General features: G+C 39.4%; 1 protein-coding gene across 1 annotated transcript in view; it reads left to right on the top strand.

Annotated features, from left to right (window-relative positions):
* Positions 1 to 26,390, top strand: part of MYLK (myosin light chain kinase) — a 194,065-nt gene that overhangs the window by 112,373 nt on the left and 55,302 nt on the right. Inside the window, exons 14-18 of the mRNA XM_036386318.1 lie at positions 593 to 839; positions 8,414 to 8,494; positions 8,854 to 9,743; positions 19,407 to 19,523; positions 22,864 to 22,944. Of these exons, the coding sequence (XP_036242211.1) occupies positions 593 to 839; positions 8,414 to 8,494; positions 8,854 to 9,743; positions 19,407 to 19,523; positions 22,864 to 22,944 (1,416 nt within the window). The remainder of the gene's footprint in view (positions 1 to 592; positions 840 to 8,413; positions 8,495 to 8,853; positions 9,744 to 19,406; positions 19,524 to 22,863; positions 22,945 to 26,390) is intronic.

Genomic DNA, 26,390 nt, shown 5'->3' with positions numbered 1-26,390 from the left:
TTCCTCATAGTCACTACTGAGAATTAGTGGAAATCCCTGTGAGACTTTTATTATTTTAAATGTAGAATATCTTATCTGCAGTGTTTGAGGGAGCTGTTTAGTCTGTTGTCACTGTCTGCTCTGAATTCAGACCTTCCTCTCTCCTTCAATCCCCCCTGAGATCTGGCCTTGGGGTCAGTCTTCTATATTAAATGCAATTTTATGCAATTGTTAATGATGATTTATTGCATGAGCTCTCAACTGCACAGCAGTCATAGTACTGTTACTCACCCTTAAAGCTATTTCTACCCGTATTCTCAAAGGACAAATCTCCAAGATTCCTTTTAGGGCAGCTTTAAAGTCCCTTTGTTTTGTTCTTAATATAAGCTTGGATCAAGCCAGTAAAGTGCCAAGTAAATGATTAATTTTAGTATGAACACAAGTTACTTCCAAAATTAAAGTCTGACTTATTTTCAGATTAAAAACTTATACCATGCATGTTCAAAATAACTTTCCTTGCCTGTGATTACCTTCCCTGAAATTAGTTAGCTTAGTGGTGACATTCAAGCTTGGCATTTTCCTCTGACTTGTAAACTGTTTTTGTAAACTGCAGAACCTCAGGATGGTATTCAGCCCTGGTTCATTAGCAAACCGAGATCAGTGACAGCAGCTCCTGGGCAAAATGTCCTGATATCCTGTGCCATTGCTGGAGATCCTTTCCCCACTGTTCACTGGTTTAAAGATGGGAAGGAAATAATGCCGGGAACAGCATGTGAAATCCTGCAAAATGAAGATATCTTCACACTGGTCTTGAGGAATGTGCAGTCTCGTCATGCAGGGCAGTATGAAATTCAGCTCAGGTATGTTGGCTGTGAAAAATAAGGTTGTTCCCTTTGACCAATTAGTTATATTTACCTTCAAGTTAAAATTCCCGCTCAAAGAAGACAGGAGTCCCATCCTATTCAAGTGGAATATTAGGGTACTAAAAGAACAGAATATTTCTGAGGGATAAAAAAGAACAAATAAAACTCCAAGAGAAGAGAGGGAACACAAGAAGAGTCAGAAAAAAAAGGACAAAGCAGTATGGCTTCCTTTTGTGATCCTGTACAGCAAAGCTTTGTGGCAGCAGTGTGGGAAGCAATTTCTAGCTAGGAAAACCACAATCAGTGTCCTGAGTTTTGGCGGTATTGTTTATCATCTTTGGCATCTCTCTAGGTATTTGTAAGGATGCCTCTTCCCATGGGAACAAGCTGTCTAGGGAGGGCAGTTACACAAGATCCATACTTTTAAGGGGAAAAAGTGTTTCCTGGCCATGTTTGAAACGCCTGAATCTTGTAAGCAAGTTGTAGTCTCCTTTTGCTGACGTATCTTTGAAATAAGGCAACTTGGTGCTTTGAACACCTTGTCATTCCTACAAAATCTGGAAGAGTTGTTTTGAATTTAATTTCATTTTATTATGGTAGAATAATTGTGCTTTAAATGAAGAGTTAGAGTTGCTGGACCCTTACCTTGTAGAAAGTGCCACAGCACTTTACACCTGCAATGGAAATAATTCTGTGCTATTTACTGTGCATAGATGTAGTTGCTTTACTTGGCTCATTTTTGGGCCTTTCTTTATTAAAATTACTTCATCATCATGGGCATTTGAGTCCATTACACTGGAAGAAAATTATTTGGTTTTCTCCACACACTCACTTTTTAGGCCAGGTGTACAAGTCTGAATTGTCCTTTGCCTACTTGCAAATAAATTACCAATATCTTCTTAATGCAAGAAAGGAGGGGATTTCTTAATAAATTCAATCTATTTAGCTTGTAAGTAATGAGTTTAATTTTTTATAGATATAGTTTTTTTTCCAACCAGTATGGCCCAAATGATGGATATGTCACTATGTAAATGTGTCCTAGCTTGAAGGTATGATTTCATGGACTATGACAGGCAGACACAAACTAGCTTCAGTATATTTTAGTATTTAAAGTCAAATGAGACACTTATTTTTCATCAGAAAAGGGTGTTTTAGAAAATTACAGATGTTGAATATCAAGATTTCCTATAATGTTTTTCTATACTTAATTTCAAGTCTTATTAATAACATTTATGTAGGTAGAGCCACATATGCTATGACCTTCTTGCAAATGAGCTCTTCAGTAGATTTAGGCCCTTTGTAGTCTGCAATAAACTGTGAACTGGCTCATTTCAGAGCTGGCTTTTTTGCAATTGGCCCAGGTCATCTGGGACATTCATAATGCTCATTTGAGCAGCTCATGTCTACAGAAACCCTTGCATTTATTTTCCTTTGGAGATCAGGGGTGTTTCTACCATTCAGTATCTCTGGCAGGATTAGAAATGCCAGTTCAATTTCATTCAGGTCACCAACCTCGACAGGAGAGAGCAGAAACTGTGAGAACTCCTACCTTCTGCTGGTACATTTCCACACCTCAGTGTGTGTGCCCTGGGCATCTTCTCTTACGATATGCTGGTGGTTTCACTTGAACTGAAAAGAGAATGAGATATTTCAGCAAAACTTCAGGGGTGGAAGAATGAAAAAGGACAAAGGAGAGCCAGGAGAGCTTTGTGGAGAGTTTTGTTGGGACTGATGTAGGAAGTTGACCATATTGATCAGGTGTAGTTGGTGAACACTCAGACCAAATTCATCACTGGAGCCCTTTTTTCAAAGTGGAAGTCTCATATTGTCATAACTCTGGAATGTACACTTAGAAAAGAAATTATTTCAGACAATTAGTAGATGAGAGGAAATTTTAGGGGGAAGGAGAAAAAGTAAAGTTGTAGGTCTAAAACAAGAAAGCAGATCATATGCTAGTTGTTGCTATTCCCTAATCCTTTTGCTGCAGAAATAACTGGGGACTCCACAAAGATTAGTGCATACATTCTGGCTTTTTCTAATCCATAATGAGTAATGCTGTGTTGAAATTAGAGCAAAGGGAATGCTGATACCTCATTCTACCCTGCTCTCACTTGTAAAATTCCAGTGAATGTTCAGAGAACAGAGAGTCATATGGTTTTAGGCACTGGTTGTGTACTATGAGTAACAGAGAGGTAACAGCCTCAGGCATATCCAAGGAGCCAAAAGTCAGCTGTGTAACTTCAAGTTTGCAATAGAGTTGCAGTAATCTAGCACTAAATAATCTTGACTAAATAGCTGTTGAACTGGCTGCATTTGTCTTGAATACTTGATTAAGAAGTGTTTATATATTCAGAAACTGTTTTAACAGCACCTGAGAGGAAGAGGGCTGTGTTTTGTGTCTTTCTCTCAAAAACTCCTACAAAGTCCATTAACAAATATGGAATAACTGAGAAAACATAAATCAATTCACTAAAGAGTTTACCGAGTTGACAGTAGGCTATTTTTAAACATAATCATTTTCATTTCAAATAAAATGTGCAGCTCCTTTTCACATATTAATTTTAGAAGCAGGTTGCATAGCTGCTCTTAGGGAGTCACTCCTTCTCCAATTCTCTTAATTTAGTCCAGGCACAGTTTCCTACTAGTGTTAATTATTTTACCATTTTGTTCTCCATTATTCCTAAACTCTAAATTCTGTCCTGATACCTCCATATTTCTTCTGTTGTGTTGGCTGCTCACAAATTAAAACTTTGGTCTTAATCTGTTTGATTAAGATCTGTTTGACGCTTGCTGGTTCTTTCTCCTTTAGTTAGAGTGAGCTGATGAGGATGTGGAGCCCAGTGTGATCCTGGTGTGATCCATCCATGATTGCTCATTGTCTTTCTGTCTTACCATTCCTCAGCATTATTTAGAATACATCTTTGGTTTGCCTTTTACTATTTAGCAGACTGTTAAGTCTGGATTTTAGAAGAGTAGTCAATGTAGACCTTCCTGGTCCTTTTTTTAAACCTACACAGGCCTGATTCCTCTATATTTGCATTTTTTATTTTAATTGTCTTAATAATGTTCCATTGAGCCTGTTATGTCTCAGGCTCTGAGGAACACTGCTGGATAAATCTTAAAAGAACAGGTTCACCCACTTCTGCAGTTCATCCATTGAAATTTGGACATTTTACAGCCTTCAAAATACTCTAAAATGGAAAATAAAATCCTTTTCCTTACTCATAAAAACAAAGATACCTATTTCCCCTCCTACCCTTTGCATCCTTCCAGTGATGGTATCCTGTTATCCCAAATGACTTTTCTCTATTCTTTCAGTGTGTGCATCATAAATGTGAGAACTGGACAGAGACTGTGATTTTTGAGTAAAACCTTTATCTTTATAGCAATACAATCAACATGAGACACCTCAGAAATCATGCTGCAGTTCCTTAAACAAATCATCTGCTTTATCATCCTTTGTCTTCTCAGACATTAAGTGTTTTTCTTCTCCCACACTCCATCTTCCATACAAGCTTGGTTAGTGTTGATTAGTATTTATTTAGATATTTTGATAAATAATGTAAAAACACTCCCAAGATTACATTTCATTAGGCTTAACAGTAAATATAGCTCTGTTTTTCTGTAAAATTCAGTTTGCAAACCTTGTTTTCTCCTATTAATACATTGTCTATTTTTAGAGAAGAAAGCCATTACTCCTTCTTGTTCCATCCTCCCACTTAATGCTGTAAAATGCAAATAAAAATATTGTTCTTTCAGGTATAAAAAGCTTCTGGCAAAACATTCAAGTGAGGTAAATCAGTGCATCCTCTTTGAAGCCAGTAGAGCTGTTCTGCTTTATACCAGCTAGAGTCGTGATCCAGTAGATTAGTTGCTTTCTTTGGGGCTAAAGCTTCATGGAGTCTGGGCTATCTCTCCATTTTACTCACAGAAAAGCTTCAAAACCTCTTTCTGAGCATTTGCAGTTAGCTGCACTGTAGCACCAGCTCTAAGTAGGGATCAACTTCTTCGCCCCTTTCAGTTCATTCTTGAAAAAATTTACTCTGCAATATTTATTTCACACTTGGTAGGCTGGTATGAAATTTCAGTATGTCCCCTCAGTATAATTACAACTGGTTTTTTTCCTGTTCCTCCAGGGAGTGCTTCCTAGGGACATGCAGACAATAAGTCTCATCTAAGGTTCAGTGAAAATATTTGAGTAGGTTCTGCCAAGAAACTAGTATTTCAAGATATTTTGAACATAAAAGCCATTCCAGGGAAAACTGATCCCACAATAGGACACAGAGCTATTTTTAAAATTGCTTCAGGCTTTGCAGCTGGGGTTTTATTTGTTTTTGGTGGGCTTTTTTATTAATATTCCTTGACATTTTAAAGATAAGACCTGTGCATGAGCATTCTACAGAATAGTCCTGCAAAAGTCAACACTTCCAGGCACTTCTTCACAGCAAAGCTACTAAGCACAGGTTTTATCCATGTCTGTCATTATTCCACAATAACAGAGCCACTAAGACCTGTCTGGGTTTTGTTGACAAAATGCCAACACAGAGAACCTCAAGCTGCACAAGTAATGTTGCTATTGCCAAGATTCAAAACAGCAGAGACATGAAAGACTTGAAGATATGCCCATGTAATGCAAGGCTCTCTTTTTTCTAACTGTCCCTATGCATCTATGCCTTGCCTGGGTTCTGAAATTGTATAAATGTAAAAAACAATTACCAAGGTTCTGGAATTATTCTTGATTGAAATTGGTATCTAAATCACCCAATCCTTCTTCATTTTTCTTGGCTTGTTTCTCTTTTTCCATCCTGTGATCTCCAAGCTGGGTCGGTGTTTTTAACTTCACCTTTTTAGACTCTCTCAAAATTCACAAGACAAGAGTTTGTTCTCCCTGCTCCTAAAATCATCAGTTTGATTTCACTGGGAGCAGGCCTTACCCTGGGAAGGCTACACTTTTGAACAGACACAGACTCAAGGTTTGTATCCAGTAGTCTGCTTTTCAGCCATTCACTTGAATCAGAAATCATAATTAAGATCAAAAAACTACCTTGTGAATAATTTTTCCATCTAGGTACTTGTATGTCCCACTGTTGCCATAATTTGTAAGTGCTTCCCAAGGTTTTAAAAATAGAAAGAACAAAATGCTCTCCTACTTTCTTACCCCCTCCTTTATTTTCCAAACCCTGTGAAAAATAGCTTACTTTAGAAGGATTTACTTTGCCTGCCTTATTTGCTTCTTCACATATGCAAAGAATTTGCAGAGGGAAAGATGCCTTGCAGAAATGGGTCCTGCAGAAATGCTACCATTCTTCACAGTGGTCAGGACCACATGCAGTATCCCTGAATTTCTCTCCTGGGACAGCGCTGTCTCTGTTACTTCAACCTCTCCCACTTGTGACACAATTCTTGTGGACAAATATTTTTACCAAACAGTCATGACAGAAGCTGAGCAGGGCTGCCTCAACATTTAATGTACTCTGCAAATTGTCTATACTTCAGCATGAATGGCTTGTCCTTAGTCAGCTTTGCTTTGGTTTTAAGTGCTGAACAGGAGGGGTCTTCAGGTAAACCAGCAGCCTGTAAAGCCCTGCAGAACTGGTGAATGAGCAGCTCCAGAGTGTGTCTGCTTTCCTTAAAAACTTTGGAGAAGCAGAGAAAAAAACTCAGGAGTTCCAATAGCAGCAAAAGGGGCCAGTTTGAAATGCATTATATGAAAACAACAGGTTTTCAGCAGTGTTGTTTCCCTGCCATAATTTTATGCCAATCAGTATGTTGGGAGGAGGTGACGTGGTGTTCTTTTTATTTATCTTTCCATTTGTCTTAACTTCTTTCTATTTCTCTTGCTTCCAAATGGAGGCAACACATATGAGTGAGTAAGAATGGCAGGTCTCCAGTGCAGGGCTGAGTTCAACCCTCTGTGCATTGACTTGGATCCTCTCCTGCACTTTGGACAGTTTCTGTTTGGTACTCAGATGTTATCTAGTTTTTTTGTATTGAAGGAAACGAGGATTGTGGCTTTCAGTGCTGTCCTCATGGATTGCCTTCAATAGCAGTTTGTGGTGTACATATTCTGACTTACTGAATGTAAAAGTGTTAAAAACATTCCTCTGGTTTCTTGCTGTTAGTGGTCTTAAGATATGTTTGTATCAGCAGGGTCTTTACAATCCAGATACTTTGATCAAACCTACCAATTACTTTGTAGTTTTCATGTTAGGCTGATCCACTGTTTCTTTTTCTGAAGCTATAGAAATCAGGAGAAATCTAGCTGAGAAGGTGATGGCACTAATTGCTCTTATAAAGACAAAGTTTTATGCTGAATCTGTGATTCTGTTATCTGTGTTAATTACCTTGCCTTCACTGCAAGTTAAAAATGTGTGAAATTATAGGGGGTTTTTCACCCAAACAGTACCATATCTAGGAAAGTATTTCCATGCTCTATTTAAAAACCAGGCCAGACAATATATTTATGGCAAGCTAGCAGTCCTGAGTCCATGTTTTAAACCTCAGGGCTAAGTGGACTTGAAGGTGCTCTTATCTAGCAAGTTCAAAGCAGAACACAGCTGGGAAAACCTGCCTCTCTTGCCTTCCTCCCCTCCAACACATGTGTTTTGCTTATGTCCAGGAAATGTTTTCAGTAGCAAAAATTATTTTTGCTCAAAAAGATAAATAATCCAGGAGTTTCTAGTCCATTTACAAGCTTATACCTAAACTGGGAAGGACAGAAGTGTTTTCACTAATAAAAGGTATTTCTAGTCCTTAATCAGTTCAAGTCTGGTTTTTTAATAGCAGTCAGGGGAGTGGTGGCAATAGTTACACAACTGCTGCCCTGGGGGAGTTAAATTTTGCTTTTGGCATCTCCTGCGTTAAGCAGAGAAGAGCTGTTTGGGGCTGGAAGAATGATATATATCTGCGGGAGGGAGGGAGCTGCAGGGGAGCGGGGAGCACTTTAAATGAATTCTTTAATGGGAGCCCTTTCCAGAAGGCATCCGTGGTATTCCTCTGCAAAAGGAAGAATAAGTACTCAGCACCATATATGGTGACACTTTTATGTTTTTTAATATAAACACGTACAGGCTGGAGCAATCCGTGTAGATGGGTTTTGCTGATTGGTTGGGCCAGAGGGGAGGGAAGGAAATGAGACCCTGTTTTTAATATCTTAACATTAGAAAACTTAAGAGCTTGGGTTTGAATAAATAAACAGCAGGCAGAGTTGGAAAGATTTTCAGCTTTGTAAAATAGCCCTTACCTCTGTCTTGATTTTCCAGCTTTTATATTTATTTTCCTTTAGCTTGTTTGTTTGCAGCTGCTTCATTCTGTAAATTGCTTTGATTTTTGTTCAGGGAGTATGTTGTTCCCAGTGCAGATAGGAACAGATCAGTAAAAACTATTTGAGATAGCTTGGCTCCAAATATAAGGGGACCAAATTCACTCAGTCAATCCCCACAATGCTGGGCACAGAAAAGGGGAATGCCACACTGGGTTTGAGCTGCTTTAGTGCAACACACAATCACTTAGCTCAGGCAAGTTACAGAGGAAGAAACCCCTGTTTTTCTGATTTCACTTAAATATTTCAGGAACCAAGTTGGAGAATGCAGCTGCCAGGTGTCCCTGATGCTGCGGGAGAGTTCAGCTTCCACAGCAGAAATGCTCAGAGAGTGAGTATTTTTCCCAGGGACTTGCATGGGTGGGTTCTATTTTTTGCTCCGTTAATTCCCTGCCCTTACAGACCCAGGCTGGCTGCTGTTCAACCTAATCCCCAAATGTGACCTAACAAATTGTTTTCATCATACAAGCTAAGCACATTGTACCAAGCCAGAGTAGAGAAGATCTTTTTTGTTTGTGCCCTTATATGGCTCCTGAAGTCATCATTGATGCAATAAACTAATGGAGTATGCTCCTCTAATCAACCTCCCCTTCTATAAACACATTTTGTTCCTGCTCTGAGATTGTTCCCTGACATTTTTAAACCAGCCCCTTTCCTGGCTCTCTCTTTCTTTTCTTTTTCGGATCATAGTGGGAGGGAATCAGCCAGCTCTGGAGAGCAAAGAGATGGTGGAGATCATGGTAAACTAACATTTGGTAGAACAAGTGGCTTCAAAAAGAACAGCAGCGTAATCAGAGTAGCTGAGGAAGAGCAGGAGGACGTCCGAGGCGTGCTGAAGAGGCGAGTGGAAACTCGGGAGCACACAGAGGAGAGCCTGAGGCAGCAGGAAGCTGAACAACTCGATTTCCGTGATATTTTAGGCAAGAAAGTCAGCACCAAAAGTTTTTCTGAGGAGGAACTGAAAGAAATCCCAGCCGAGCAAATGGACTTCCGAGCAAACCTGCAGCGGCAGGTCAAACCCAAGACCTTGTCAGAGGAGGAGAGGAAAGTCCATGCTCCCCAGCAGGTGGACTTCCGCTCTGTGCTGGCCAAGAAGGGCACCCCAAAAACCCCATTGCCAGAGAAGGCACCACCTCCTAAACCTGCAGTTACAGATTTCAGGTCTGTGCTGGGCTCCAAGAAGAAGCCACCTGCAGAGAATGGCAGCACTGGCACCCCTGCACCGAACGCTCGTGCCAACTCTGAAGCCCAGAATGCGACCCCCAATTCTCAAGCCCCTGTTGCCAAACTAGCAGTGAAGAAAGAGGAGAAGAATGACAGAAACTGTGAACGTGGGTGTGCAGTGGTGGATGGTGGAATAATTGGGAAAAAAGCTGAAAACAAAGCACCAGCAAGCAAGCCACCAGCGAGCAAAGGAACAGCACCCTCCTTTACAGAGAAGCTTCAGGATGCTCAAGTAGCTGATGGTGAAAAATTGGTCTTACAATGTCGGATTTCCTCTGATCCCCCTGCAGCTGTCACCTGGACTCTAGACAGCAAAGCCATCAAATCATCGAAGTCTATTGTCATCTCCCAAGAAGGTAAATTAATTGCATTACAAGCCAGCTGGATGGCACACTGTTATATCTGGCTCTTGATTAATAACATTTAGTTCAGTAAAGATAATGCAATATTTATTTAAGTCCTGTGCCAGTAACTGTTTCCAGATGCAGCTTTCTTGTTATTTCAGTGGAGTACACAAGGAACAGTATCGTTTGACATTTCTTGCAGATTCCCCTTTAAGAGCCTGCAGATGTAAATTTTATAAAGTTGAACTTCTTGCATTTTTAAATGCTGTTTACATTGCTAACACTGTTTAAGGAGCTGGTACACGATGCTTATTTAAACTAAGCTTTAAGGATTTAGAACATTGAAAGCATAATAATATTATTGCTGGTTTACAAATTCTAATTGAATTCTTCTGTATGTTTAATATTTCAGGCTTTTTATTGCAATAAGAAATACAGAAGCAAAGAGGGGTTGTGTCATAGAAAGAAATTACTAAAACTACAAGTAAGATCAGAGTTGAGAACAGATTTCCAGTGTATTTAAAGCCCCACCACAGATGCTTCTGTTGCCATTACAAGCACTGAAATATTTGAACTCCACTGGCTTGGTGACTTTTAACTAACTTCAAAACTGTATAAAATTTGGTAAAAGTCCTTAGAGGGAATACTTACTGTTTTCAAACTGTGTGATTCCCTTATATTTCACATTTTGGATGATCAAACCCACTAGACTGTTTTTTGCATGAAAGTTAATGTTTTATCTAGACAAAATATATTTTCCTTGGGACAAAAATAGGAAGGAAGGACAATTGATAGCACAAAACAAACCTTCTTTACTTCATATGTAAACAAAACATACTTCTTTACTTCCTCAGTGTTCCATGAAACACTGAGGAAATTATCTGGAGAATTATATGCTCTGGCACATTGTAGCAAAAAAAGTTAATGTTCACAGTGAGAATTATACCTTGAAACAGGGTCTGCACTCTTACTTTTCAATCTTCCTTCATTTAATCCAGGTTATTTTTAGTGTTACCCAATGAGAACCAAATTAATATGCAGAACAGTTCAGCACAACCAGTGAATCCTTGTGCAGTGTTCCAAGCAGAGTAACACAGGCATTCTCCTGAAGTGGATGCAGTCAGAAATTGCATTGTCTTCAAAGAGGCTTGGGGTAGTTGAGTAGTGCATTAAGGAGATGCCAAAGTAAGTAGATGGAGAAAGGCAAATGGTAGCAGGTGCATTGTGTCTGGCCTGTGTCTGAAGTAGCATAATGTGGTTTTTGGGGTTTTTTGTGAGTACATGTTGGTTTTCAGCTAAGGGGACTTTGTAGAATAAGGATCAGTATCAGTATCTGAGAAAACATGGTGGAAATGCCATTCTTACAAAAAGGGCTGACAGAATCAGTCAGCTTAGCCAGCTTTATGCTGGAAGCAAGATTTCAAGGCTTTTCATGGAGTCACTCAGAATGAAAAAGAAATTATGCATCCCAAAGTTCCATGGCTCCTGTCAAAGTACATCAGATAGCACCTCTGAACCAAAGCTTCTGAGCTGTGGTGGAGCTTCTCAAGTCCCAAAGCTTTAGTTTTATGGTTCTGCAGAAAGCTGTCTTCTTCACTGAAATAATCAGAGTAATTGATGATTATAATCCCCCACCTTTTATTCACTCTATAAAATGGTACTGTGGAGCTGCAAATCGAGGGTAGCTGTTTGCAGTGAAGTGATCCTGATGTCCACAAATGCTCAGCCACCTGTGTGAGCAGGGCAGGAGGCTTCTCCCATCCAGCTCATCTGGGCTGGGTGACACTCCTGGGTCACAACACTCCAGGGTGTCAGCATTAACAGTGCTTTCCACTGAGGTCAGGATCAAAGCTCAGTTCTGCAGAAGGAATCCACTGTTCAGGACAGCTTCCTGCAGGGGGTGAAGACACTGTCCTTGTGTTCCACTTGTACCTGCACTGTTGCACTTGAGCCATGCTTAGGAGTCAGTGTTATCAGTATCTCAAAGTTAGGCTTTCTTCTGCACGTATTTACAGAGGCTCTTGGAAAGAAATATTACACAGGGCTCTAAGTTTTGTCCTTTAATGGAAAGACAAGGAATGAGGATTAGAACTATTTTTTTAAACCTTATTACATACCCTCTGGTACACTGGGTGCATTGCATGATGGTCAGTTTTGGTTTTTTTCCTGACAGTACCAGCTAGCTTTGGCTCTTGGAGCAGAATGTGTTGCTGCTCTCTCATTGTAAGACTCTTTCATGCCAACTGTTAAGTAATTAACTAGGTATGCATGATACTTTAAGTTCTAGATTTCATAGAGATTCAGTTTTCTCTGTTTCCCTAATTAGGAACACATACTTACTTGAGGGAACCAAGAGAGGAGAAGGAATAACTGGAATAACAGACTAGAACTGAGAAATAGCAAATTCATTCAGCATCAGGAAATTCTGTTCAATAGGGAAACTGTATGGATTAGTCTCACAGATAGTGTTGGAGCACCTTTAAACATAGAGAGCAACAAGAACACTGGATGCAGCACACAGCAGGCCACAGGCAAAGTCCCAGTTTCCATCCTTTGCCCCAAACACTGAAAATGCAACAGCAACACACCCACAGGTGTACCTCAGCAGCAGTGCCTTTGTCAAAGCTTGGAGCAGCATTTAGTGGGCCCTGGAGGTAATGCCCCGGAGTCAGCCTCACCTGGAAGAAGGTTGAGTCTGTGGGGAAGAAGAGGAATTCAGAGCAAACAGACATAGCTCAATTTAGATCTTGCAAAGCCATTTTTTTATTTCTTTGCTATGGCCTTGCCCCTCCTTGTGTTCAGCAACAAAATTCTCTATAGAGGAAGAAGATAGTCTAGATCTATTCTTAGCCATTTTACCAACTGCTTTAGTGCTGTTGTGATGTTTGGTGGTGACCATGGGGGTTTTTTCCAGATTCAATAGAGGTATTTCACAATAACTTACATGTTCTTAATGAGCTGGATACTGGGAAATTCCTTATCTAGAGTAAAGCATGTCTGTCTGCTTCTTAGCCACACTACTAGCCCATCTTAGTATGGAATACTGTCCCACACACTAGTCAGTGTAAGTAATGCATGAACCCCCAGAATGCTATGTAATAGTGTTTTGGAAATTGAATTATTTCTCTCTGTGATTCCCAGAAGAGAGGAGAAAAAAAAAGGCAAAAAGAGACAGAATTTTGCTCATCTCCTGGTGCCAAATATGTTGTGAAGATAAATACATAAAATTCAGTTTCAGGAACATGTGATTAAACTGTGGCATATTTGGCCAAGAAGGTCAAACATAGAAATATACTTGTGTGTAACATGTTCACAGGACAGGCAAACTATGTAAAAACTATGTGTAGTCGCTGAAAATAGCTTTCCTTGGCATATTTGATCCTGATCCTTTACCAGTTAGAAACAATGCTGTTCACAGGTCTGCTCTGTGCTTGCAGAGCCTGACGGACACTAATCTGCCCACCCAGTGCAGTTTAGCCATTGGAGTGCAGGGGAAGGGAGAGTGCCATCCCAGCTTCTGTATCATTGGAGAAGCCTGGGTACAAACACCAGCATCAGAATAGTCTCTGACTGGTAAGGCCTTTGCCAAAAGAAGAGCTAAACCCTGCTCAAAAAATGACCAGGCATATTTATGCAGCAATTGGGTGATTTCTGGTAATTTCGGGCTTGTAGTGTATTCCCTCATTCCAGGGTTAAGTTTAGTTAGAAGTCAGAATCTGGGCAGCATTATCCAGAATGTCACAATCCCAACAATAGCTGATAGCATGTCATGCTCCCTCCATTTTACATTTCAGCTATTTTCCCTTTGAAATCATGAACATCAGTACACTTATTCTTCCATTCCTTTTTACACTTCCCCAAACAGTACTCTGTTGATTGATTGGCAGGATTTTTGGCTTAATGTATCATTTTTATGATGAAGTGAGCTCTTGCACTATTTTTCTGATGTGGAACAATTTTATTAATGGTTTGATTTTATATTTTTCTTCTTTTAAACCTGTCAAAGTGCAATTATCTACATTCCTGAGAAAGATATTAATGTGCTTTTTGCCCATTAAAGATCAAAATAAGTGGTTGCTAACAATAAAAAGAGGGTACTCATAAATTGGAGCATTATATATTCATACAGCATTGGGTAGATGATGCATGGTTAAGAGCCACTTTAATGAGAGGCTTCTTTGCTTGAAGTCATGGGGGGCTTTTTGTTTGGAAAAAAGTTTTTAAGAAGGCTCTAGCAGACATTGCAGTGAACTTAGACATATAAGGACAGAGTAGAACAATTTTCCTCACAGAGTGAACCCTTTACAGCAGGATCCATTTTGTTTTACATTTGTATAGCACTGGCCCAGCAGTGCCCTGTGCTACTCTCCTGCTGTGTGACTCACTCTTGGACCAAAAAGATAGCAGTGAAAGGGTTGTGCACAGCATCCTTAGTAAACTGGCCAGCTGAGATGTATGAGTGAATACAAGTCTGAACTCACACATTTGCCATTTTTTAATTTTTTGTTTAGTTCAGTTTGCTCAGCTTTTTTTGGGTAGATTTAGTACTCTGTGACTATATAGATAGAAGAGGAACTTTCTAATATAGACTCAGGTAGCAGTGATGTTGTAGCTTAGAAAATGCCCTGAGTTTGTATTGCTTTGTCTAAAACAGCATTTTTTTCTTCCCAAGTTTCTTGGCAGCGTACAGATTTGGTAATCTTATTAGCAATAATGCCTTAACAACTTTCTTGTGACTTAACTCCTAAATCTTCCTACCAGTCATGCAAGTCTACGTCTGCCAGTCTAGCTAGGATCTGCCGTGACTTTTTTGTTTTCTTTTTAATTAAATTTGAGCAAGAATTTGCTGTATAACACAACTCTATGCACTGCTGAAAGTAGATGCATTTTGCACCCTACAAAAGCTTCTTCAGAAACTTTAAGGCTGGGGAGATCATCTGAGCATCAGTTCTGACACAATCCCGTGTTTGTCACAGGCCACATTTCTCTCTGCACTGTCATTTATGTCTGAATCTATTCTCTTCCAGAAAATGCATGAAGTGTGGATTTGAATACAGCAAAAGAGAGATATTTCCTATAACCACTGGCAATTTATTGCAAAGTCTAGCTATTATAGTAAGAGTTTTGTTATTAAATCAAGAACCAAAGCAATGCCTTATTTCTAACTTGACAGAAAGGCTTTGGCTCTGTAACCAAAATAGCTTTCTCCTTTTTTTGAAACTTGACAAGTCAAGCTCTTACTAACTTTCTCTCCATAATGCACTTCTTCCAGCCCTTGGAGGCTTGGGGTTGTTTTGGTTTGGTTCTCTTTCCAATACCCCCTCTCCAGTTGCTGTTAGTTTATTATCCTATTTAGAAAAGAGGAAGCAGAATCATGTGTGGGTATCAGCATCAGTGAGAAGATCACCTTCCTGTAGCTGCCCTTACTGGAGGTTATTGGTCCTCTTTTACCTCACAATGTTGGAACTCATGTTTGTCATTTCTCTATCAAGCCTTTAAACCTCCTGCATATACAGCATCTGTTGGTGCCATTGGTGCTTTTCTTGTCACTGTCTCAAGCTACATTTTCTTTGAGTGAATGGGACTCAGCTTAACAAGTAAATGAGATTGTTTAGGAGGACTACTCTGCTAACTTTTCCCTTTCCAAAATTCTTTCTAGCATCTGTAAATTTACAAAAGTTCATTTATGAGTACTTCCATGTCATAGACTAAAATATTTAATAACTTGGGTCCTAGTCTGATCACAGAGGAAATCCACTAGAAACAGACTGAGTGATGATTTCCTATTGTCAGCTTCTTAAGGAGATCTTTATTTTGGCAGCTCTCACTCCTCCTAAATCAATGTCATTTATATAGTAATCAATGATTAATTATATAGCATTAACTAAAATCAGGATAATGTGATTTATGACAAATATTTCAGTAAGGGTTAAGAAAATTACTTTTGCACAGATACATTTGCTGGTTAAATGTCTAATGTTGTGAATCATGAAAGTACATTTCTTACATTGTTTTCCTTAAAACTCTATTAATTATCAATAATTACATTTGACATTTTTTCTTCTCTGAAATTCATGTGGTTTTTTTCACTGTTTTTTCTGTTGTCATTGCAACTGTAGTCAATATTTTCCTCATCAATCCACTTCTCATTTTTAAATATGACTATGACACTAGCACGCATTTGAACTTGCCCAGACAATTTGAGATTTATTAGAAAATTAGCTCTATAAGCCAATTAAAAATTGTTCCTTAAAAATTTATTATGTCTCCTAGGGACAATTTCTCACAGACCAGTGTTTATTAATATTGCCTAAATATTCCACAGTACTTTCTTGTACCATGGGATACAAATGAGAAAGCCATAAACTTGAGTCTGCATCATGGACAGGAATCAGGAGGTTGGCCAGCTAGATGCCAGTGTGGGGAATGAGACTAAGAAGCTGTTTTTTGTTGGTTTGTGTATTTGTTTTATATCTGAGGTTGACTTTCTGGGGAGTTTCATGGAAAGAATGTAGAAGCCTAGAGATATTTTAAACTGTCTTGCACTATTTTTGAGTAAGTCAGAGAACCCTTTAATAGCTCAAAATTCAAGGGAAAGGCTCTGTGTATCTAAACCAGAGTCTCCAGTAAAGTATCAGCTTCTGTGGCTGTTAAGTTCTTTTCTAGAGCTGCACCAGTCCCAAGTCTAAGTGGTAGATTCCAGTATTCATGTTTATTCCAATCCTGCACTTTGTGACAATGTTTAAGGATCATCCATGGCCTGTTTCCTAAAAACAATAGAGGGTTGGGGTGACAAAATATATAGCAAGCATTTTTAGCTGACTGGGATTTCTGAAGTGCCAGGATTTCAGAATACCCGACTGGAGTAACCAGTCTGGACTTTCTAGCAGTTCTCAGAAAATAAGCTTATTTCAGGTCATGATGGGGTTTGCAAAGGAAATCCCAAATACTTCATTGAAAGACATTTGGCCTTCTAGCTCCAGGAATCGACTATAGCTCTAGATCACAGAACATAGGCCTGGTTGGGAAGTTTCCTGTCCTTATGAAATCTCATCAAGTTTTGCCTGGGTTTCAGTGGTTTGGGATTTTTTTCCTGGTTTTCCATGAAAATGAGGTTTCAACAGCCATGCTCCCTCAGCCTTCACTTATACTCCTGATCCAACCTAGCCAAATCTTTCTGATCCATTGGCCAATTTCATACCTAGTCCTAGTAGTCCACAGTTTCATAAATACTAGTGGCTATATAAAGGAAAGTGAACCAAATTATTTAATTTCCCTTCACTCCTCCACTGAGAGCTGCTACCATTTTATCTGGTGGCAGCAAGAAGCCCAGCAATCCCCATGTGTTTTGCATGTGCTGTTCCTGTGGAGTTCCTGGGGACAAAGAAGAAGTGGAGGAAAATAGGATGCAGATTATTTCTTCTAGGAGGTGGGAGTTAGGAGGAAAAAGGGCATGGCCCTTGAAAAAAAGCACATTTCCTTCACCCTCTTTCTCACAAAATAACTTCATTAAATGAGTGTTGAGGAGTGACCCTATGTCACATTAGTCTTCAGTGAGCTGAGGAAGGGCTTTTGGGCAGGTAGAAAACTGCAGAAGCTAAAGTAAATTCTGCATTGTTCCAGTCCCTTAATGATTCAGTTATCCTTACAGGTTCCTTTCCTGCAGTAAAGTGGCCCGTGGTCTCCTTCACATGTATGTGTCTTTGTTCCATAGTTTATGGGTTTTTGTAATGGCGTCTTTAGGTTTCAATGTGCAATCTTTTCTAATCATGTTACATAGATTTGTATCAATTCTTAGACTGGAAGTTATCTTTGGCTTGCTCTCCAAATGTCTCTTTAAACAGCAGAGACATGTGAATTTATATTTGCTAGATGCCTGCAAGAATACTTTTCTAATGTCTCTCCTCCATTTGGAATGGCACTGCAGCTCGTGACATTTTTGGCTTCAGCCTGACTCATGGAAAAGCGTTGCCTCAGGGAAGGCACATGGATTTTCTTTTTGCCCTGTGGTTGGCTGAGCACAACCCATGTGAGTGAGGGGTCAGTGTTCCTCTTCTGAGACAGTTTTCACATCATTTCTCAGGGGAAAATAGTCATTATTTAAAGCTGCTTGATTTCGTGGAGGATTATAAAGAGGAGGAAAAATTTTCTTCTAACGGATTCATTTTCTTCTAACGGATGTGTGTTTTTGGCAAACCAAATTTGTTGGAAACTATTTGAATGTTTTTTATAAGATTTTTCTTGAATAATGACACCAATGTTTAAAATGAGAGAAAAATCTGAATGCCAAGAGCATAATTGCCATGTCCAAATGGAGTTCATCTCAAAAGAGAACCAGTAAACTCCCAAAGTTCTTCAGATGGAGGGGAGTTCTTCTGCAGGTCCTTTTCATGGACCAGTATCACCTGTGCCTGCGCCATCTCCAACATCACAGGGGATACATTTGATGGGGAGCCTGGGGTTGAGCACTCTGGGAGTCTTCGAGTTACCACAGAGAGAAAGGTGATGGGAAATTTCTTTACATCTCAGGAAACAGGGTAAATGTCTGAAAAAAAAAATCCATCTCTTCAATTCTTTAATTAGGAATGACTGTGAGAAAGTCAAACAGAGGAAAGGGGAAGGTTTTACTGCAGCTGAGGTAAGTGGAGGGTGGATGTGTTCTGGACAGGCCAGCAGTAATGGGCAGAAGTGCACAAGGCCTCAGGGTGTGTTTAGAGGACAGACCCAGCTTTCCAGTGAAGAAGGAGAAAGCAAGCCCATACTTCAACTTCACTTAATAAGATATATTTGGAAGGGGAAAGTGTGGAGCATTTTAATTGGGGTTCACCCTGGGGAGGAAAGCACTTCATTGTTCTAGGCAATGCAAGTGAAAGTAAGGGACAAGGTTCTTCTTCCTCATCCCTCATCTACTGGGAACAACTTCTATTTTGGTTCACAGAGTTTTCATTTTTAAGAGGAAATGTATTTCCCTTGGGTCATACCAAGCTTCCCTTGGTAAATAACAAGCTTATGTCGCATCCTGTGTCTGCAAACCCAATTAAGTCAAATTTTATGGTTTTTGTTTGGAAAGAAATGAATTTGTTGCAGTGATAAATTTGATTGCCACTAATGTATTGGACTTCCTAATGGATGTTTTACAGGCAGTTATTCATTAGGCAATTCAAGCAAAAAGAAAATGTCTTTCAGTTGAGTTTTTAAACTTAGGCACTGAGCTGAAGTTCTGCTCTTACACAGGTGAATGCTCAAGGGAGTGCTAGAGACAAGGCTGAATCAAAACTTTGATAATGGGCATTGGACAGTAACCCTCTTATTTACAGTGCCAAACTATGAGCACTTTTGGAAAAAAGTCACCCAAGTGAGGACTTCTGATCTCTGCTGTAAGACAAGAAGAGCAGCAGAGGTGCTGCTCTGGGTCTTCTCTGTCTTTAGCAACCAGTTCAGGGCTGCAGGGACTACTTGGAGTACCCTAGAGAAAAGCAATAAGATTCAATTTTTTATTTATTTACCACCAATAAGGCTCCAATAAGGGTGAATTTCTAAAGACAGCTTTTTCTAGCAGAGAAGATCACCTGTAGTGAAGGACTGGCTCATTTGACACCTTCTGCTCCTTACTAGCACTAAGGTTTTTGTGATCTGCAGCCTAACATGCATTTGATCTCTTCCTCCTCTGTACAGGGACACTCTGCTCACTGACCATTGAGAAGGCCATGCCTGAAGATGGGGGCGAGTACAAGTGCATAGCTGAGAACCCAGCAGGGAAAGCTGAATGTGCTTGCAAGGTGGTGGTAGAAGGTGAGTACTGTGCTGGGTACAAGAAAACCCTTCCTTAGAACTTCCTCCTTTCCAGCTTATTTCCCAAGAATGACCTTTAGGGGCTATTTACACACACACACACACAAAAAGAACCCTACCCCCTTCCCTTCTGCACTTTTTGGTCAACAGCTAATTCAATGTCTACCATAAAGGAGCATGAGCAGAGAGACAGTACAGAACCAAGGGATCTGGATGCTTTGTGGCATAATTTGTATTCTCCTGCTGCCCACTGTATTTCTAGAAGGTTTTTAGAGCAGTTAGCTGAACTTGTAAGATGTGTTTCTGAGCTGTGTGCATCCTTTGAGAGCCAGTGAGAATTGCCTGTGTGAGTCTGGGTGTCAGTCTGCCTCAGGACTGCATGTGGCACATTTCTCACTCTACAACTCCTCACTTCTTTGCATTCACAGATGTTTGGTTGTTTGATTTTCTAGTGTATGTGAGAAAAAATAAATTAGCAGCTCAACCACCCTTGTGTTCCATAGTTTTAGAACATGGGCAATTTACAGGCTGAGGTACTTGCTTTCAGCCATGGTCGTGCTGATGACACTGTACTCTTGTTCATTAGTCTTGGCCTTGGGCAAGGCCTAGGTGAGGCTGTATGACACAGACTTATAAAGCTGCCATAGAGTTTAAATTATTTAAGGGGCTTTAAGTAACCAAATGTCCTTCTTATCAACTCACCTTCTGGTGAATTTATTTCTGAATACTCTGATACTTTCCATTGTGATCTAAAATGAACACAAAACTAGACAATAAGCTTAATAACAGAACTTGGGTACTGAACCTTCACTGCTGTGTTGCAGATGTGGTATTTGTGGCAGGAGATCTAGAAAAGAATACTATTATTTTTTTCCTAATGCTACATGACACAAGGTAAGACTGTGATTCTGTAACTCCTCACTAAAGGTCAGTCTTCATGTAACTGGAAAAGAAATGGATTAAATATTGATTACAATTAAATACCTGTACTTTCTGTGATACTATGGTCACAGTGTAATCTGCCTTAGATATTTGATAAGCTATTTTTATGGTTCTGTAATTTAAAGTAATACGTTTTATCAGTGCTGAAGTTTGAAGAATAGGCTTTAAACAAAATCTAGTCCCTGAAACACCTTAACTACCACAGATCCAGAGTGCTGAAGGATCAGATCATCAAAAGCTTAGCATACACATCAAAAGCTTAGTATTTCTCTAGAGCTGCCCTAGCAACTTTTAAATGTCTCAGTTACTTATGTATTTTTCCTCTGTCTTCTGATCTCCTTCAAGTAGTTGCTTTTCTTCCTGAATCTTCCCTTAGCCTATTCCCCACTTCAAGTTTCCTGCTGGACAATGTGTACTCTAGGAGGCTGCAGGTAGAGTTTGGCTTGCAAAGTTTGTTCCTGGGAGGCTGTGAGCTGCTGGTCCAATGATGTGAGTGACATCACCTCAGCTGCCTGGCTTTCTGTGGTGGTGGCAGCCACCGCTGTAGGAGCTCACTGCTCACATCATGCTGGGCACCAGGGTTACCACATTCCTTACCTCCATACTGGCTGCCTCCTCTGCCTTTTTCATCCTCCACTGGCATGCTACTGAGAAGAGGTTTTTGACAAATGGCACCATAGCAAACTCCAGCTATTTAGGAAAGACGCCATCTGATATCCCATGTCTGAGACTGGCAGAGGGGATGACTGTTATTTTTAAATTAGAATTGTGATCTAAAACAAGAGTTCAGATTTCTCCCTTCTTCATTCCACTGTCAGGATCCCAGATGCTGATTTTTAGACTAAGTAACCACAATCATTATACTTCTTTTGACATCAGGGACTCAGAATTGGAGGAATGCTTGACTTCAGTTGGCAGATCTGTAGAATCTGAGTGTATGAACTCTCACACACCTTCCTGCTCTGAATTATTTACTAGGAGATTCTTGCTTCCTCTGTTAGGAAGGACACTTAGATGAATTTTCACACACTGGCACCTAGAAGAAGGTGACTAAAATAACTGTTTCCATAACATTTATGTCATCTTTTTCTATGGTAGCTAACAGCTCTGAAATATACTCTGAAAGCTGAATATTTGAAAGCTGTAAAGTGATACAGACATTGCTGAGATCATAATCTATAATCATACTCTTTCTTCCAAAGATAAATGTCAGTATCGAACAATGTAACAAGCAGAGCTTGTTAGGATTTGCATTTTAGGTCACAGAATCCTAGAATAGTTTGTGTTGGAAGGGACCTTAAAGATCATTTTGTTCCAACCCCTACCATGCCAGGGACTACTTCCCACAGATCAGGTTGCTCAAAGCCCCATCCAGCCTGGTCGTGAACACCCCCAGGGATGGGAAGTCCACAACCTCTTTGGGCAGTCTGTGCCAGTGCCTCATGACCCTCACAGAGAAGGATTTCTTCCTAATATCTAATGTAAATTTTGCCTCCTTCAGCTTAAAGCCATTCCTGCTTCATGTGGCACTACAGATCCTTGTGAAAAGTCCCTCCCAGCTCTCTTGGAGCTGGTTTAGGTGCTGGAAGGGGCTCTAAGGTCTCCCCAAAGCCCTTTTCTCTTCAGGCTGAACTGCCCCAGCTCTGTCAGCCTGTCTTCATAGGAGAGGTGCTTCAGCCCTGTGATCATGCTCAGCTTGGAATAACCTTAAAAAAAAGTTGCACCTTTTATTTGTATCTCATGTGGGATACACACGGAAGGGAGCTTTGTTGACTCCTAGCTGTTGGTGTAGCCTGCAGTGATGAGCAGTTTCTGGATAAGAGCTGTGCAATTGTGAAAATAGTAGAATCTATCCAATTTCAGTCCTGTGGTGTCCCTTTTGCTGTTTCTATTTAGGAATAAACAAATGGCCAAGAATATATTCTTGGAAAGATTTAAACAGATGGAGGAAATGTTACTCTTCAAAAGGGGTTAATCTGAATTGATCACACAGACAATGGAACAGAAGAATTACTTTACATCATTTCTTTTGAATGAAATTATGTTTTGATATGGCTTTGTTTCCCTTTTCTCTGCACCGCCTAACACAGCTTTGTGCACATTGTATTTGGTCTATTCAGCTAAAATACCTGTCACCTTACATGGGACCTCTTGTCTAGCTGCTTGCTTGGTTTGGATTCTTAGTGCAGCTGCTTTTGTAGAGGGTTTTTCCCTCTCTGCTCCCTCTTCCTATCAGAATGTGACAGCAAATCTGTGCAGAAAATTCTTCATAAAACCCTAAAGGACAGCAATTTCCTCTAACTTTGCAGAAGGATCCAAAATAAACCTTTTATTAGACAGCTTTTTCATTATTGATTTTCAAATCGGATTTATATTTTATTATTTGTTTTGATTGCAGATGCCTCAAAGACCTCAAAGCCTACTGAGAAGAAGACCAAGAAGCCTAAGACCACACTTCCCCCAGTGCTGCCAACAGAGAGTAAGTGGCTGTGATTTGATTTGCTTTATTTCCAGTGGAAACAAAAGAGTGTTTTGGGATTCTGTGGTCATCCCCTTCTGTTTGCAGACATAGGATCAGAAGCCTGTGCTGTTTCTTTAGCCCTTGCACTTAAGTCATGTGAAATGAGTTTTGCCATGTGGGGATTAGAAGCAAGAGCCCAAACTGCGAGTTCAGACCTCACCCCTCTACTCTCTGTTTTTCATAATGGTGCAATAAACTTGTGACACAGATTTATTTTTGGCTGCCTCTCAAAGAGCACAGAAATACTCGAGTAGTCTGCTTCAATTTGTGCTGTGTCCTGTGTAAACAATATAAAGTTTTACTATTGGTAAGCAAAGCATCTTGACTGAAATGTCCTGTAGAATTATCTGTCCTTTTTTGGCATGACCATGGAGAGTGATTTTGCAAATTTTGCATTCTTTGTTTTAAGCCTTAATGCTTAACTTGCTCCTAATACTTTCAGAAATAATAAATTAGCTATAAAGTCCCATGTTTGCTACTCAGCATACATGCATTTGGTTAAGAGGAAACTTTAAATGGTAAAGGCAGCACAATAATTTCATTTTAGGAATTCCTAACACCAGTACTACTTAAGAAATTAAGGGATACAAATATCTCTTAAATCAAAACTGGACTTTGAAAATTGTTTCTCTAAGATGTCCACCATGTGAGTTCCTAAAAAGATGTAAAGATATGGTTTAATGGAAATATGGAATATTTTATCCAGCTCTCTCAAAAAATAAAAAACAAATGAACTCTAATCTGGTCTTCCAGCAAGAACATTTTTAGCTGCTTTCAGCAGGACTCAGAGGAGTTTCATAGTGATTGATGATCACAGGTAATAACTGAGCTTCTGGAAATGTGACTTACATAAAACTATGCTCTGGGCTACAGCTATTTCTGAGTTGCTGGCTGAGCATTATAACTCTCTCTCCAGCTTCTCTTTGGGGATGTGGGAAGAGTCCCACTGGCATGCTCCACCTCTGCACCTGAGCTTCAAGTGCCATAAATAATAACAATTAACAACAATCATTTTGTTATTGAACATAGATAGAAAAGAAAATTTTAAAGCCATTTAAATCTCCATGAAACAGTGTTTTGAATTGTGATTTCTATGCACACAACACACACATTTCCTCTGATCCTCCCAGCAGTGTTATCAATTGCAGCTTTCCCAGGAGAAAGTGTGAGTTGGGAACTAAGTCTAAATATGGACATGTATGAACTGATCCACATCCTGCTTCTTTTGCTTATGGTTTCAGTGGAAATTAAAATAGATAGCAAAACAGAAGCTACCAACTCTGGCTGCAGAAATAATTGGAAAAAGAAGGTTGACATAATGGGAATGGTTTTTCTACATGCCATATTATTTCAGTATTTCAAGTTCTTGAATTTCTCATAAGCTCCTTTTTTCCAAAATACCTTTAACACATCTTTCCTGCTGCACAGTAAACATCAAGGTGACTAGAGAGAATATTAGGAAGCTGGGCTTTGAAAGAGTTTTTGGAAAAGCTTTGAAAAATACATATTCAATTTTAAAAGGATTTGGCTGCAGAGATTTTACAGGTGTTTTTTAACGTCTGAGTCTCTGAGGAATGTATTTGGTATGAAATAAGTTTTTGTTTGTGTGTTTGTCAGGGATAAAATATACAAAACAGATCCAGTGGACTACACAGTTCCAATCTACACTGAAATTCTTATCAGATACAGAGACTGTAAAGTTCCTTACCTGAGAGAGAATAGGCTTTACGAGTCAGATGTTTGTCTTTACTGTATATCTCTTGAAAAGAAGGGTAATAGAGAATAACTATGAATTAAGGTGTCTCAGTCTAATAAGGAGATATATTTTTACTCTTATATTTTCTGGTCTTTTTTGCCACATTGAGTTACCAGTCTTAAGGGCAACTAGAGTGTACAGATTGATACTGAAGAAAGAGAGAGCAAAAATTCCTAATAATGTGATTTGAATTATTAATTAATAGATTCTGAATTTTGAGTTGTGAATTCAGTCACGGCAGCATATACTTCATAGGATATAGATACTATATATTCTCTGTACTTTTCAGAAATACTTTTCAGGGAAAAGATCCCTATTTTCCACATTCTGTAAAGAAGTGCAAGTCAAATTTCATGGTTAGCAGCTATGTCATTCTTTTCTCCCTTCAGATAAATTACAAGTGATCCTTGGATTTTTTGCCCTAGTAAACTTTCAGGAAAGTAATTAACTTTAAGTTCCTGAAAGCAAAGATCAATACATTTCTTTTTGTGGAAAAGAGTGAATGTTGTCAGTATGTTAACCTGTAGCATTTGTCTCACTGAGAGCTGCTGACTCAGGTCATTTGGCTGCTCATTCTGACCATGTTATTTAATTACTGGAAGCTTGGGGTTTGTAAGCTACAGAAAACCAATAGTAAGCAGAATTTGGGCCATTGCTTCCTTTGATATGCAATACATACTGGATACTGGTGTAGAAAAAGAAGAACATCTTGAAGGAAGCTGTGTGGAACTCTGTGATTAACAACATCTCTGAATGGATGCTTGCAGTGTTTACTGCAGAAAGATTGCTCCCATGCTGGCAAATTACAAAACTTACAATGTATTTCCTTTTGCTTAGAATTAATATTGTGTCACCAGAATTTAGTAATAATTATGCAACCCCCTAAGGATAAATAGAATAAATGATTGTTTCTGAGAATAAGAAACAGATTCACCTTTGAATCTGGGTGAAATAAAGGGAGGAGAGAGGAAGGGCACTTCTGGAACTGGTTCTTTACTGACTGCCCTGACTTGGCTTTGTCACTTGGGTCTTTGCTCAGTGGATGTCAAATGTTACTGAGTTAGAATAATAGAGTGTTATGTTTCTTCTAAAAGAGGCAGTGGAAAATTGACCCTTTCATTATTTATCATGCTGCACACTGTGTGCCATGCCAGAACAATCAGTGGTAATGTAAGGGTCCTCCTGGCTTGACACAGCCCTGGAGCAGAAGCACTAAGCCAAAAATTTCACCACTTGAACATTTCTCTAGAAAGCTTTGAAACTGCCGTGAAGGGATTTAGGCACCCAGTTCCCTTTGAAATTAGAACTTATTTCAAATTAAGCTTTCTTAAAGAGAATTGCTTATTTCAATTACCAAAGCCACTTGCAAAATCTTAAGTGCCTATTAAATAAATGTTTTTGTCGCAACAGACTGTGGAAAAATCGAAGTTCTGCTTGAGATTTTTAAGAGTAAATAAAGATTTGAATGTTTACAAATAAAGATTCCTTAAAAAAAATATATATTACTACTCCACACTTGTAAATATTTTGTTGTCCTTAAGCAGAGGACCAAAATAGAAGGAATTAGCCCAAGATAAGGCAGATGTGTTTCCAAGTCTAGAACCCAGATTTCTTGATCCTCAGTCTCAGGATTAATTTGCATGCAGCA

Source organism: Molothrus ater, chromosome 7, assembly GCF_012460135.2.
Source record: "Molothrus ater isolate BHLD 08-10-18 breed brown headed cowbird chromosome 7, BPBGC_Mater_1.1, whole genome shotgun sequence".
Lineage (NCBI taxonomy): Eukaryota > Metazoa > Chordata > Aves > Passeriformes > Icteridae > Molothrus > Molothrus ater.
This window is presented reverse-complemented; position numbering and strand designations above follow the sequence as displayed.